We start from the raw sequence: 14545 nt of genomic DNA, 5'->3' as shown, positions 1-14545 counted from the left end.
TGCTGGATGAGCTCAACAGTCCAGGCAGCAACAATGGAAAAGAGTACAGTTGACGTTTCGGGCTGAGACTCTTCAGCAGGAAGGATGAAGGGTCTGTGCTTGAAACGTTGACTGTTTACTCTTTTCCATAGATGCTGCCTAGGTTGCTGAGTTCCTCCAGCATTTTCTGCGTATTACTTTGATTTCCAGCATCTGCAGATTTTTCTCTTGTTTGTGATATTATTGGATTGGCCACTTCTTTGTTTTCACTAATTACATTACAGTGGAAAATTGGATGGGAAATATTACAGAGCATTCTGTTCAGAATTCAATGAGGAATAAACTGTTCAAGTTCAACTTTAAATTGTCATTCAGCCGTACATGAATACCCATGAATAGAGCCAAAAGAAATAGTGTTACTCCAGGGCCAAGGTGCAAAACACAGTACCAACAGTCGTGCACAGCACAAAGCACATATAGCACACATAAAATAGCAGTAAGGTCTCTCTCTCTCTCTCTCTCTCTCACACACACACACACACAAAATATATATAGTTCCAGTCCCTGAGTCCATAAATGTTGTAGCAGTCCTCAGTTGAACACAATTCAGCTTGCCTTCTGCTGAGCCGAACACTGAGCAGCATCTCCAGCATGGACCCTGCACCACACCATCTCCAGCACTGTGGTGGAGTGCCCAATCCTGCCTCCCCCGGGTGGCTGCTAACAGGCAACATATCGGCATTTGACCTGGCCCTCGCTACAGCCAGGGCCATGTAGCTCCCCCGCCGTCATTCACCAATAAACCAATGAATTGGACTTGCAACCTTCCACACCACCAATGCCCAAGCGGGTCCTGCGATCACAAGAAAAGCGACTAAGACGATCACTTACTGTTAGACTGCACACCTTCTTCGTGCACCAATGGCTCTCTGGCAGCTTCATGGTCCGCACCAGTTCCGGCTCCAATAACACCTTTGGGTGACCCCACAGGAGCTGCTGCATTCAAGCACCATGTAATCTTAACAGAATCGGCATCTTAAACTTTAATGATCCAGCATTCTGTGTGTGTTGCTCTAGAATTTCAGCATCTGTAGAATCTTTTGCATTTAAAATTCACGCCTGAGACGTTTTTATGGAGCTATTTAGCATTTAAAATATTGGTTTAAGGATTAATTGATAGTTGTATTTTTTTTAGTGATTTGTCAGGTGAATTCATTCAATCAAATATATAAATGTACTCAAGATACAAATGTGTATAGTATTTGGAGAAAGAAATGATTGGAGGAAAGCTTAACAAGATTAATCAGAATATAATGATCTTTTGTGCCTACGCTTATTTCCTGAATTTTCTAAACTGTGTTTCTTGTGTCTTTGGTTAAGAAACAGTTGATTAGCTTTATTTATCACATGTACGCTGAAACACATTGAAATACGTCATTTGTGTCAAATCAAATCAGCGAAGATAATGCTGGGACGGCCGCAGGTGTCACCACAGTTCCGATGTTGATATGGCATGGCCACAAATCACTAATCCTAACTATGAATTTTCAGAACATGGGAGGAAGCAGGAGCACCTAGGGGAAACCCACGCGATCACAGGGAAAATGTACTAACTCCTTTCAGAGAGTGGCAGATTTGAGCCCCGATCAGTGATCACTGGCACAGTAAAATGATTGCACTAACCACTATACCACATACTGTATATGTAGGAGCATGGTGAAAGGTAACTCTGGACTTCAGTGAGGCAGGAAGCTGATCTCACAAACAAGAGAAAATCTGCAGGTGCTGGAAATCTGAGCAACACACACAAAATGCTGGAGGAACTTAGCAGGCCAGGCAACATCTACGGAAAAGGGTACAGTCCACGTTTCAGGCTGAAACCCTTCTGCAGGACTGGAGAGAAAAAGCTGAGGAGTAGATTTAAAAGGTGGGGGGGGAGGGAGAAACACAAGATGATAGGTGTAACTGGGAGGAGGAGGAATGAAGTAAAGAGTGGGGAAGTTGATTGGTGAAAAAGGCAGAAGACCATGGAAGAAAGAAAAGGGGGGAGGAGCACCAGGGGAGGTGATGGATGGGCAAGGAGATGAGGAGAGAGAGGAAAAAGGGATGGGAGCTGGTGAAGGGGGTTGGGGGGGGGGGTCATTACCGGAAGTTTGAGAAATCGATGTTCATACCAGCAGGCAGGAAACTGATGTTATTAGATTGGCCTCCTCTCTGCTTTCACTGACTACAATACAGTGGGATGTTTAATTCTTTAGTTCAGAATTGGATGGGGATTATAATGGGCACTTTAAACTTTAATGCTTCATTTCAGCTACCACACATCAGAAGAGAGTTTTGGAAAAAGGCAGTTGGCAAGGGAAGGTAGCATCTGCAATGATTTTTCTTGCCAGCTTCATTGTCCTGGACAGTTTGCTGTAGTTTTTGCATACCATGAGAGGATGCTGCACCAAACTAGATAGTAATAGCTGATGTGCCAATGCGCTCTACGATGTCAGTGTGGAATTGCACCAATATGTTCTGGGGAGGATGGGATTTTACCAACTGCCACAAGAAGTACGTCCTCTGCTGAGCCTTTTTGTTAATGAAGGAGATGTGCTTTTCCTGCATGAGTTTCTGTGAAATAATGATGCCCAGAAACCTGAACGTTGAAACAGTGCTAACTGTAGAGTTGTTGATGATGAGTGGGTGCAGAGGAGACACATTCCTCCTGAATTCAAAATGCATCTTCACAGCTTTTGAGGGCATTCAGCGCCAAGTTTACTTCCTGCTATTACTTGGATCTGTCACTTCTGCTGATTAGTTGAATGACAGTGATGTAATTTAAAGGATTTAAAGTACATTTATTATTAAAGTACAGATGCACTATACAACCCAAAGATTCATCTTCCCCACAGATAGCCATGAAACAAAGAAAACCATGGAACCTGTGGTCATTTGCATGTTTGTGTATTAAATACTTCTATATCATGTAGTATACATTCAGATGATGAAAACATTTTAATCACAAATTTTCTGTTGCCTTTAACTAGGTGCACCGATTGGATTGAATTATAATGCGGTGAAAGAAGAAATCCTGGCGGTGAATGGAGTGAGAACATTACACAGTCTTCACCTCTGGGCTCTGAGCATGAACCAGATTGTTCTCTCAGTTCATGTTGCTACAGGTCTGTATCATGCATTTCAATTTGATGACTTGGCTTCATTCACTCAGCAGGACCTGCTGTCATTTCAGTCCAACTCACCTTCTTATTGATTTACTTAATCCCATCACCCCTGCTGGGGCATCAGCCACCAACAGCAGCTCTCCGGATTCCTCTGTCCTGAGCCGGTCGTTCAGGTTGTCCCCAGGTATGGCCCATCTTCTTGGGGTCAGCTTCAAGGTCATGTCACCAGGTGTTCTTTGGCCATCCTCTACAGAAGGTTGATCAACTTTGAGGCTTTCACCACACGACTTCATAGATCTTGGTAAAGATCCTTCCTCTCCCAGGCATGAGGTCTTTGGAGTTTTTAGATTAAAGTCTGTCACGAGCCTTGTGGCCCATCAGACCTGTGCTTACGCCGGTTTCTGTGGCATGAAGCGACTGAGAGTACGAGACTCCCCCCCGGATAGGATGCCAGTCTATCGCGAAGTTAACCCCCAGCATTTTTTTTTTGCCGGTACCCATTCTCAGCTGGGTAGACTGGAGCATTGTGTGGTTAAGTGCCTTGCTCAAGGACACACACACTGCCTCGGCCGAGGCCCGAACCCACGACCTTCAGATCGCTAGTCCAATGCCCTAACCACTTGGCCACGTGCCACACCACATAGCTCATATAGTTACGATATATTTCACTTTTCACCCTAAACTATAACCTATAATTCTTGTCTCACCCAACCTGAGGTGGAAAAGCCAGCAAGCATTTACCCTTTCTATGCCACTCATGAGTGGAACTTGGGTCTTCGTTAATAGTGTAAAATTCCTGACTGTGTCCCCACCCAAAACCGTCGTGAACTTCTGTTTTAACTCTTTATCTGCATTGTATAGACATTGGACTGTAGCTCAACCAACTGCACAACTAGTCACAATAGAATCAAACTCTCAACCACAATTACGTAGGTCATGTGCTGTGTTTAACCCAGACCAGGTAAAAGCCTCACATGTTCTATCCTGGGGATTGTTAATAAATTACACATACTTTTGTGATAACTAGTGGTTTCATGGTTACCATTACTGTGACTAGTATTTTCACCCATGATTTCGGGATCAGAATCAGGTTTAATATCACCCGTATATGGCGTGAAACTTTTTGTTATGTGGCAGCAGTACTATGTAATACATAACAATAAATACTGTAAATTACAATAAGTATATATACATCTTAAAAAGTTAAATTCAATAAGTAGTGCAAAAAAAGTAGTGAGGCAGTGTTCATGGGTTCAATGTCTATTTAGAAATGTCCATTTCCTCGCTGAGCTGAATTTAATTTCCCATTTGCTGTGATGGGATTTCAGTTTAGTAATCTATTCTTAACAATCATAAACACAAGAGATCCTGCAGATGCTGGAAATCCAGAGGAACGCACAAGAAATGCTGGAGGAACTCGGCAGGTCAGGCAGCATCTATGGAAATGAATAAACAGTCAAAGTTTCGGGCCAAGACGCTTCATCAGGACTGGAAAGGAAGGGGGAAGGCAAATGACCTGGGGAGTTCCTCCAGCATTTTGTGTGTGTTGCTCTAAACAGAGGTATCAGTGAAACGAGCAGCCAGACCCTGTCCCAGGACCCAGTAACACCTATCATTAACCACCTTGTCCTCCTTCCCATTCCCCCAGCTTTTAATTCTGATGTCTTCTCCTTTCCTTTCCAGTCCTAAGGAAGGATCTAGGCCTGAAACATTGATCGTTTATCCCTCTCCATAGATGCTGAGTTCCTCCAGCATTTTGTGTGTGACATTCTTTACAAAACCACATCGTACTAGTAGCAGAAAACTCACCACAAAGTTGTCACTAAGAGGAAGCTCAGGACTTTTACATTTATCAGGTCTACAGATAGCTGTTACTAACACGTTATGCCCACATACTGTGGACTTATCAAATTATTTAAATTTAGATTTGGATTTATTTATCACATGTATATCGAAACATATGGTGAAATGTGTCATTTGCATCAAGAACCAACATAACCTAGGTATGTACAGAGACAGTAAGAATAGGAAGTCATCTTAATCCATTTCCTTTCTGTCCACTCTGAACCTCACCACATGCTTTATCTACTTAAAGATAAAGATTAAAAGATTTCCCACATGTACCTCGCAACATACAGTGAAATGTGTCGTTTACATCGAGGGTGTGCAGGGAACAGCTTGCAAGTGTCGCCATGCTTCTGGCGCCAATGTAGCATGCCCACAGCTTACTAACCCTAACCTGTAAGTCTTTGGACAGTGGGAGGAAACCAGAGCACCCGGAGGAAATCCATGGGGAGAACATATAAACACCACTCATTAAGGCAATATCTACACTGTTAGCCCTACATGAGCACCATAAGACTATAATACCGTTGACTCTTCTGTTCCACTCAATCACGGTTGATTTAACACAGAACATGGAATAGTACAGCACAGTACAGGCCCTTCGGCCCACAGTGTTGTGCCGACCCTCAAACCCTGCCTCCCATATAACCCCCATCTTAAATTCCTCCATATACCTGTCTAGTAGTCTCTTAAACTTCACTAGTGTATCTGCCTCCACCACTGACTCAGGCAGTGCATTCCACGCACCAACCACTCTCTGAGTGAAAAATTATCCCTTTCAACCCCATTCTTCTGCCTTCTCCCCATAACCTTGGATGTCCTTACTAATCAAGAACCTATCAAGCTCCGCTTTAAACATACCCAATGACTTGGCCTCTGCAGCCGTCTGTGGCAATGAATTTCACAGACTCACCACCCTCTGGCTAAAGAAATTCTTCCTCATCTCTGTTCTAAAGGGACGTTCTTATATTCTGAGACTGTGCCTTCTGGTTCTAGACTCCCTCACTATAGGAATCATCCTCTCCACATCCACTCTATCTGGGCCTTTCAATATTCAGTAGGTTTCAATGAGATCCCCCTCTCATTCTTGTAAACTCCAGTGAGTACAGGCCCAGCGCCATCAAGCGCTCCTCGCATGTTAACATTTTGACTCCTGGAATCATTCTCGTGAACCTCCTCTGGACCCTCTCCAATACTAGCACATCTTTTCTTAGAAAACTGCTCATAATACTCCAAGCGTGATCTGTCCAATACTTCATAAAACCTCAGCATTACATCCTTGCATATTCTTCTAATCCTCTAGGAATGAATGCTAACATTGCACTTGCCTTCCTCACCACCGACTCAACCTGCAAGATAACACTCTCTGAATAAATGAATATTTGATCTTTTTTTTTATAGCGAACTTCAAATTGCATGCAAAAATCCACACTTTTCACTTAGTTCCTCTGTCAGAGGTTTTGCACAATTTGTCCTGTCATGCAGCCGCCTATTCCTACAGCTTGTGACAGGATAATGTTGGTTAATGTTGACCCACCACCCAGGCCATGCTCTCTTCTCACTGCTGCCATCAGGAAGCAGGCACAGGAGCCTCAAGTTCCACACCCATCAGGTTCACGAACAGTTCTCACCCCTCAATCATCAGGATCTTGAACCAGAGCGGACGTCTTCACTCACCTCAATAATGAACTGATTCCTCAATCTATGTAATCACTTTTAAGGACTCTACAACTTATGTTCTTGATCTATGTTGCTGATTTATTTATTATCATTACTATTTTTTGTATTTGCACAGCTTGCCTTTTGCACATTGGTTGTTTGTACATCCCAGTCATGTGGAGCTTTGCATTGTGTTGCTGTGAATCCCTGCGAGAAAATGAGTCTCAGGGTAGTATATGTACTTTAAATTTACTTTGTACTTTGAACATGAAAAGACACTGGGAACCAATCTTATTCTGTCTGTAAATAAGTTATTCGGTAGGTTCAGATCTTTTTTTGTCAGGTGATGATTCCTCTCAGGCAGAGAAATCTCATTTGACATCAAAGACAGGAGTGTGGGAGGAGATGTGGTGAGGTGCTGCCATTGACTATGTGGTGATGGCACTCCGCTTTGTGGCGTGTTTCAGACAAGTCTTCTGGTGTAAGAAACAGGTCGTTTTTAAAAGATTATTTCCCCAGGCAATTTAACCTGATCAACCATTCTAGTTAGCACCCCATGTCCCCCTCTATCTGTAAACGCCCCCCCCCCACCATCACTGCACTATAAACACCTCAAGCCACTTTTCATAATGTTGTTCATGTTGTTTTACATAGTCTCAGTCTGGAGGAGCAACACCTTACATTCTATTTGAATAAGCACCGACCTGGTGGCAGGAACATTGATTTCCTAACTTCTGATAATTTTTCCTCCTCCCACTTCTCTATTCTTCCATTCCCTACTCTACCCTTCTCCTCACCTGCCTATTACCTCCCTCCGGTGCTCCTCCTCCTTCCCTTTCTTCGATGGTCCACTCTCCTCTTCTTTCAGATTCCTTCTTCTTCTTCAACTCTACCTTTTCCACCAGTCATCTCCCAGCATCTCACTTCATCTCACTTCATCCCCCACTCTCTGTCACCCATCTACCTTCCCCCTCACCTGGCTTTACCTATCATCTTCTAGATTGTACCCATTCCCCACCCCCCAACTTCTTATTCTGGCTTTTTCACCTTTCCTTCCCAGTCCTGATGAAGGGTCTCGGCACAAAATGTCGACCGTTTCGGAAGGTGCTGCCTGACCTGCTGAGTTCCTCCAGCATTTTGTACGCGCTGCTCTCCATTTCCAGCATCTGCAGAATCTCTTATGTTTACTTTGTAAGTATATCATCATCATCATGTGCTGTGTTGGATGACGTGGGCGATCATGGTCTCGCGATTGACCACGGTTGTTCTTGGCAAAATTTTCTATAGAAGTGGTTTGCCGTTGCCTTCTTCTGGGCAGTGTCTTTACAAGGTGGGTGACCCCAGCCATTTCAATGCTCTTCGTTGCTGCATGGCATCAGTGGTCGCACAACCAGGACTTGTGATCTGCACCGTCTGCTCATAAGACCATCCACCACCTGCTCCCGTGGCTTCACATGACCTTGATAGGTGGGGTGGGGGCACTAGGCAGGTGCTGCACCTTGCCCAAGGGTGACCTGCAGACGAGTGTAGTGAAGGAGTTCCTTACACTTTTCAGGAGAAAATGTATCTCCACCCCACCTTCCAATTGTAAATACATGCTGATATTAGGTTATTCCATGTCTGTACTTTAACCTCTAACTTTACTTTTTATATAGTTCTTGAATGTTGTTTCTTTTGTTGTATGTCGTGCCCTGACCAACACTCTACAACAAACTCCTAATTCATGCAAATCTACACCAAATAGGAATAGAGTTGATCCCTGGTGCTTGATGGTCCCATTCAGAAACATAACTAGGTGCTCGCTTAACATCTTGGAGAATGTATGCAAGCAATTGTAATTGCCTGAAGCCTTTGCTGATGTAGAAAACATGATGCTGTGTCTCTGCTTCCCAGGGATGATAGCAAAGGGGCTGAATTCAAACTGGTTTATATTAGAAAACATTATTAAGTGTGGGAGCAGTATTAGGCCATCTGGCCCATTGAGTCTGCTCTTCTATCATACCCCTGTGCACTGTTGTTATTTTCCCTTGAACCAATGAGGCAGTTCTAAAAATTGGCAGAAATAAGACCATAAGACATTGGTGCAGAATTAGATCATTTTGCCCATTGAGTCTGCTCTACCATTCTATCATGGTTGAGTTATTATCCCCTTCAACTCCATTGTCCATCCTTCTTCCTGTAACCTTCAATTCCAGGAATACAATTGGACAGATCAAGCTCTGGTGTTAATTATCATCAACTGATCTCGGTTAGGAGATCCACCACACAACTCTTAAATAATCAAATCTTGCACTTTATTGTCTCTGTGCCAATATCAGCTTAAGTATGTTGACGCCCCACCCCACCCCAGCCAACAGCTTAAAACATAAATTCCACTGTTCCCTCTGTACCAATACTGACTCAGACCACTTCTCCAATTTACAACACTGTTGGAGAGGATCTCCTGTTGACCAAACAATTGATCCATCTTTTCCAGCCCCTGGCACGGGTGTCTTCCTTGCGATTGTATGCCTCAGGAGTTCTCCCTGCTTTGCATTCAAAGCCCCCCATTCTTTTACCCTTCCTTATCAATTTAAATGTTGTTTCGACCTTGTTGGCTCTGGACTATCTGACTAGCACGTCTTAGCTTACCATTGGCTCTGGTCCAAACCAGTGTCTTATTGCACTTCTTGCAAGCGACAACCTGTAATTAATGTCTCTTTCCTCAGAATCAGAGCAGATCAACCAGTTATCCGCTGGATGTGCTGCCTCCCAGGTGCCAGGGTATGGGATGTCTCGGGTTGGGTTGGGTTCAGAGTATTCTGGTGAACAGCCAGAAGTCTTGGTACACTTTGGTACCAATGACATAGGTAGAAAAAAGGAGGAGGTCCTGAAGATAGAATTCATGGAGTTGGGTAGGAAGCTGAAAAGCAGGACCTCCAGGGTAATAATCTCAGGACTGGTGCCTGTGCCACGTGCTAACGAGCGCAAGAATAGCATGATCAGGCATATTAATGCATGGCTGAAAGACTGGTGTAGGGGGCAGGGCTTCAGATTCCTGGATCATTGCGGATCCTTCTGGGGGAGGTACGAACTGTACAAAAAGGACGGGTTGCATCTGAATGCAAAGGGGTCCAATATCCGAGCAGGCAGGTTTAATAGAGCTGTTAGGAAGGGTTTAAACTAGTTTGGTAGGTAGATGGGAACCCGGAGTGATAGGGCTGAGGAAGGGGAAAACAGAAATAAATCAAACATAGCGTGCAACAGAGATGATAGAAAGGACAGGCAGGAGATAAGACCATAAGATATAGAAACATAGACAATAGGTGCAGGAGTAGGCCATTCAGCCCTTTGTGCCTGCACCACCATTCAGTATGATCATGGCTGACCATCCAACTCAGAACCCTGTACCTGCCTTCCCTCCATACCCCCCGATCCCTTTAGCCACAAGGGCCATATCTAACTCCCTCTTAAATATAGCCAATGAACTGGCCTCAATATATAGGAGCAGAAATAGGCCATTTGGCCCATCAAGTCAACTCCGCCATTCAATCATGGGCTGATCCAATTCTTCCAATCATCCCCACTCCCCTGCTTTCACCCCATATCCTTTGATGCCCTGGCTAATCAAGAACCTATCTATCTCTGCCTTAAATACACCCAATGACTTGGCCTCCACAGCCCTCGTGACAACAAATTCCACAGATTTACCACCCTCTGACTAAAGTAATTTCTCCACATCTCAGTTCTAAAAGGACATCCTTCAACCCTAAAGTTGTGCCCTCTTGTCTTAGAATCATTTGATGCCTCTTTGCCCATTCCTCTGAAACTATCCAAGTCTCTCTGCAGGCTCTCTGTTCCCTCAACACTACCCATTCCTCCACCTGTGATGAGGCATAATCACAGCTGGTGGGATGAGTTACAGGGCAATAGAGGTGTGGTGCAGTTAAAACAGAAAGCAACAAATAGTGGACTGAAAGTGTTATATTTGAATGCACGCAGCATAAGAAATAAAATGAACGATCTTGAAATTCAGCTACAGATTGGCAAGTATGACATTGTGGCCATCTCTGAAACTTGGCTAAAGGATGGCTACCACTGGGAGCTGAATGACCAAGGATATACAGTGTATCAGAAAGATAGGTTGGTGGACAGAAGGGGTGCTATGGCCCTATGTATATCTTTAGTCAGAGGGTGGTAAATCTTTGGAATTTGTTGCCACGAGCAGCTGTGGAGGCCAAGTCACTGGGTGTATTTAAGGCAGAGGTAGATAGGTTCTTGATTAACCAGGGCAGCAAACGGTATGGTGTTGTAAGTGAGGAAACAGATTCAGTAGGGTCTCAAAGGCAAGGACTCTGGACACGCAGCCTTGGTAGTAAAGGATTTTATTTACAGAAGGCAAATGCGGGAAAATGACAACAGAAGCAACATGCACACGCGCACAATTTACAGCAGTCGGATCGGCAATAAAACACACGCAGACAATTAATAACGAATGTGGGAAAATTGCGTGGGAACAAAGTACACCACACGCGCATACAACCAAGGGAAAAGTCAATACGATACCCGCCACCCCTTGACTCTGTGCGGGCCCGGCTCTCTGCTTTTAGGGACAATAACCAACGCTCTCAACCCTATTCAATGCACAGCTCACCAATAATTTCTCCAGCGCTGTTCCACGGTTCTCAGCCTGGAGTGAAGCAGGGTGGTCCCTCAGATGGCAAAGAGAGAGAGGGTCCAGCACACGTGGCACCCTTTATGATGCAGTAGGGCTGGAGGGTCCTGCCCAGGTAATTCACAGGGGGGGCAATGGCTCGGTGCCAGCCGAGTTAAACTGATTGCAAAGGCCAATTGCCCGAGGCCAAGTACAAGGCTAATTAAAGGGGCCAATGGTTAGGTGTGCACTGATGGGTGAGGAGGGTTCAAACCTTGATTGGCAGGTGGCGTGTCTTTCGACCAGGTAATGGGCAGTGCTGTCACCTGACTGTCACGACCCCTCCAATACATATGGGAAGAAGGCAGGGGAGTGGGGATGACTGGGAGAATTGGATCAGATCATGATTGAGTGGCGGAGCAGACTCAATAGGCCGATATTGTGTGAGCTACATTTTCCAAGTTCAAAGTTCAAAGTGAATTTGTTATCAAAGTACATATATGTCACTATATACTACCTTGAAATTAATTTTTTTTTGCAGACATTTACTGGAAAATATATGAAAAACTATACATAAACAAAGACTGACAAACAACCAATGTGCAAATAAAAAACAAGAGAAGATCTACAGATATTGGAGATCCAAAAATGCACACAACGTTCTGGAGGAACTCAGCAGGCCAGGCAGCATCTATGGAAAAAAGTAAACCGTCGATGTTTCCGGTCAAGACCCTTCAGCAGTCCTGAAGAAGGGTCTCCGACCAAAATTTTTACTTTTATCCATAGATGCTGCCTGGTTCCTCCAGTGTTTTGTGTGTAATGTAAGGCAAATTGTACAAATAATAAAGAAGTAGATAAACAATAGAACATAGAATATTACAGCACAGTTCAAGCCCTTTGGCCCACAATGTTGTGCTAACCTTTTAACCTTCTCTAAGATCCATCTAACCCATCTTCCTACATTTTTCTCTCATTCATGTGCCTCTCTAAGAGTTTCTTAAATGCCCCTATCTACATTTATCACCATCCCTGGCAGTGCATTCCATATGCCCAGCACTCTCTGAATAAAGAATTTACATTTGGCATCCCTTCCATACTTTCCTCTGATCGCATTAAAATTATACCCCCCTTTGTATGAGCCATTTCTGCCTTGAGAAAAAAGTCTTTGGGTGTCTACTCTGTCTGTGCACACCTCTATCAGGTCACCTCATCCTCCTTTGCTTCAAAGAGAGAAGCCTGAGCTCGCTCAACCTGTTGTCATAAAACATGCTGTCTAGTCCAGTCCTGGCAGCATCCTGGTAATCATCCTGTGCATCAGGGTTCCCAACGTGGGGCCCATGGACCCCTCGATTAATGGGAGGGGTCCATGGCATAAAAAAGGGTTGGGAACCCCTGCTCTGCATCCTCTTTAAAACTCTAAATAATATTGAGAACATGAGTTGTGGAGTCCTTGGAAGTGAGTCTATAGGTTGTGAAATCAATTCAGTGTTGAGGTGAGTGAAGTTATCCACACTGGTTCAGGAGCCTGACGGTCATGGGGTAATAACAGAGTGGATGTGGTAGGGTAATAACAGAATGGACAGAGTGGATGTGGCAAAGTTGTTTCCCATGATGGGGGAGTCTAGTATGAGAGGGCATGACTTAAGGATTGAAGGGCGCCCATTCAGAACAGAAATGCGAAGAAGTTTTTTTACTCAGAGAGTGGTGAATCTATGGAATTTGTTGCCATGGGCAGCAGTGGAGGCCAAGTCATTGGGTGTATTTAAGGCAGCGATTGATAAGTATCTGAGTAGCCAGGGCATCAAAGGTTATGGTGAGAAGGCGGGGGAGTGGGACTAAATGGGAGAATGGATCAGCTCATGATAAAATGGTGGAGCAGACTCGATGGGCCAAGTGGCCTACTTCTGCTCCTTTGTCTTATGGTCTTATGGTCTTACAATTTTTCCTGAACCTGGTGGTTTGGGACCTAAGGCATTTTGTCTGCCAGCCTGCTCTGAAATAATTATTGGTAAATACTTAACGCATCGATGGAACTTAATTAATCCTTCTCCTGTTCTCCGCAGTAGATACAGTGGATCCTCAACAAGTTCTCAAGGAAATTACCCAGATGGTACACGACACTTTTAACGTGCACGCTGCCACAATTCAACTGGAGCAGTATTTGGATCAAGAACCAGATTGTGCTTTCTGCCAGGAACCCAAAGATTAAAATTATATTAAGCACCTATGTCTTTTTCATAAGCTTATCTATATTTAGTAAAGGCAGTTAAATTGACCTTCAGGGCATCCACTGTCCGTTAACAAATTCAAGAAACTGCATGTGATGGTTATCTAGAATCTAGCAAACAATAGTTAATCTATTTGCATAAAAATTGTTTGTATTATTTTACCTTAACAATATACACTTAGTGGCTATTTTATTAGGTACACCTGCACACCTGCTTGTTAATGCAATTATCTAATCGGCCAATCACGTGGCAGCAAGTCAATGCATCAAAGCATGCCAACGTGGTCAAGAGGTTCAGCTGTAATTCATACTAAACATCAAGAATGGGGAAGCAACGTAGAATACTGCAAGTCTGGTTCACTGTTTCAGAGGTGAAGCTGATGGCAGGGGAGCTGCATTTATTTATTTACTGAGATAGAGCACAGAACAGGCCCTTCTGACTTTTTGAGCCACACTGCCCAGCAACCCCCAATTTAATCCCTGCCTAATCGTGGAACAACCTAACAATGGCCAATTACCCTGTCTACCGGGACATCTTTGAGGTTAATGTAAACTAACCAGGAGCCAGATGGTGTAGGGGTAATAACTGTTCTGAACCTGGTTGTGTCGGACCTCAGGCGTTTTGTCAGCTAACATGCTCTGTGTTTAATAAGCCTGCATATAACACGAAAGCTGCTGGTGCGCAGAGGATTGAAGACTAAAGTTACAGGAAAAAATGATCAGCCGGTAAGTTCGGTAGAGCAATGGCAGATGGAAGTTAATGCTGATTCAAGCTGACATGAGGAAACTTAATAAAAAGTGGTCACTGGGTGCATGCATTCTACATTGGCTGAGGTTTGTGTCAGTAAAGATGTCACACAAGTGAACTCCAAGACTGCTACATCAACGGCTGTTGTTTCAACCAATCACACTGTACTTACCTAAAAAGCGCACTCCATTACATTTTTTATTTCTGACCCAAATGAACGTGTAGTGAAACTTGATTGAATTTTTCAAAGATCTTTCTAAGTACGTGAGTGCAGTTCTTTCTGAAGA

General features: G+C 44.0%; 1 protein-coding gene across 1 annotated transcript in view; it reads left to right on the top strand.

The window, feature by feature from the left end:
- The window catches only part of LOC140190222 (proton-coupled zinc antiporter SLC30A2-like), a 61570-nt gene extending 48078 nt beyond the window's left edge, over nucleotides 1–13492 (top strand). The window contains 2 exon segments of the mRNA XM_072247112.1: nucleotides 3012–3146; nucleotides 13347–13492. Coding sequence (XP_072103213.1) covers nucleotides 3012–3146; nucleotides 13347–13492 — 281 coding nt within the window.
- The last annotated feature ends 1053 nt before the right edge of the window (nucleotides 13493–14545 follow it).

The sequence above is a fragment of the Mobula birostris genome, chromosome 1 (genome assembly GCF_030028105.1).
Source record: "Mobula birostris isolate sMobBir1 chromosome 1, sMobBir1.hap1, whole genome shotgun sequence".
In the NCBI taxonomy this organism is placed as follows: domain Eukaryota; kingdom Metazoa; phylum Chordata; class Chondrichthyes; order Myliobatiformes; family Myliobatidae; genus Mobula; species Mobula birostris.
Note: the sequence above shows the minus strand (reverse complement) of the source record. Positions and strands in the feature narration are given on the sequence as shown.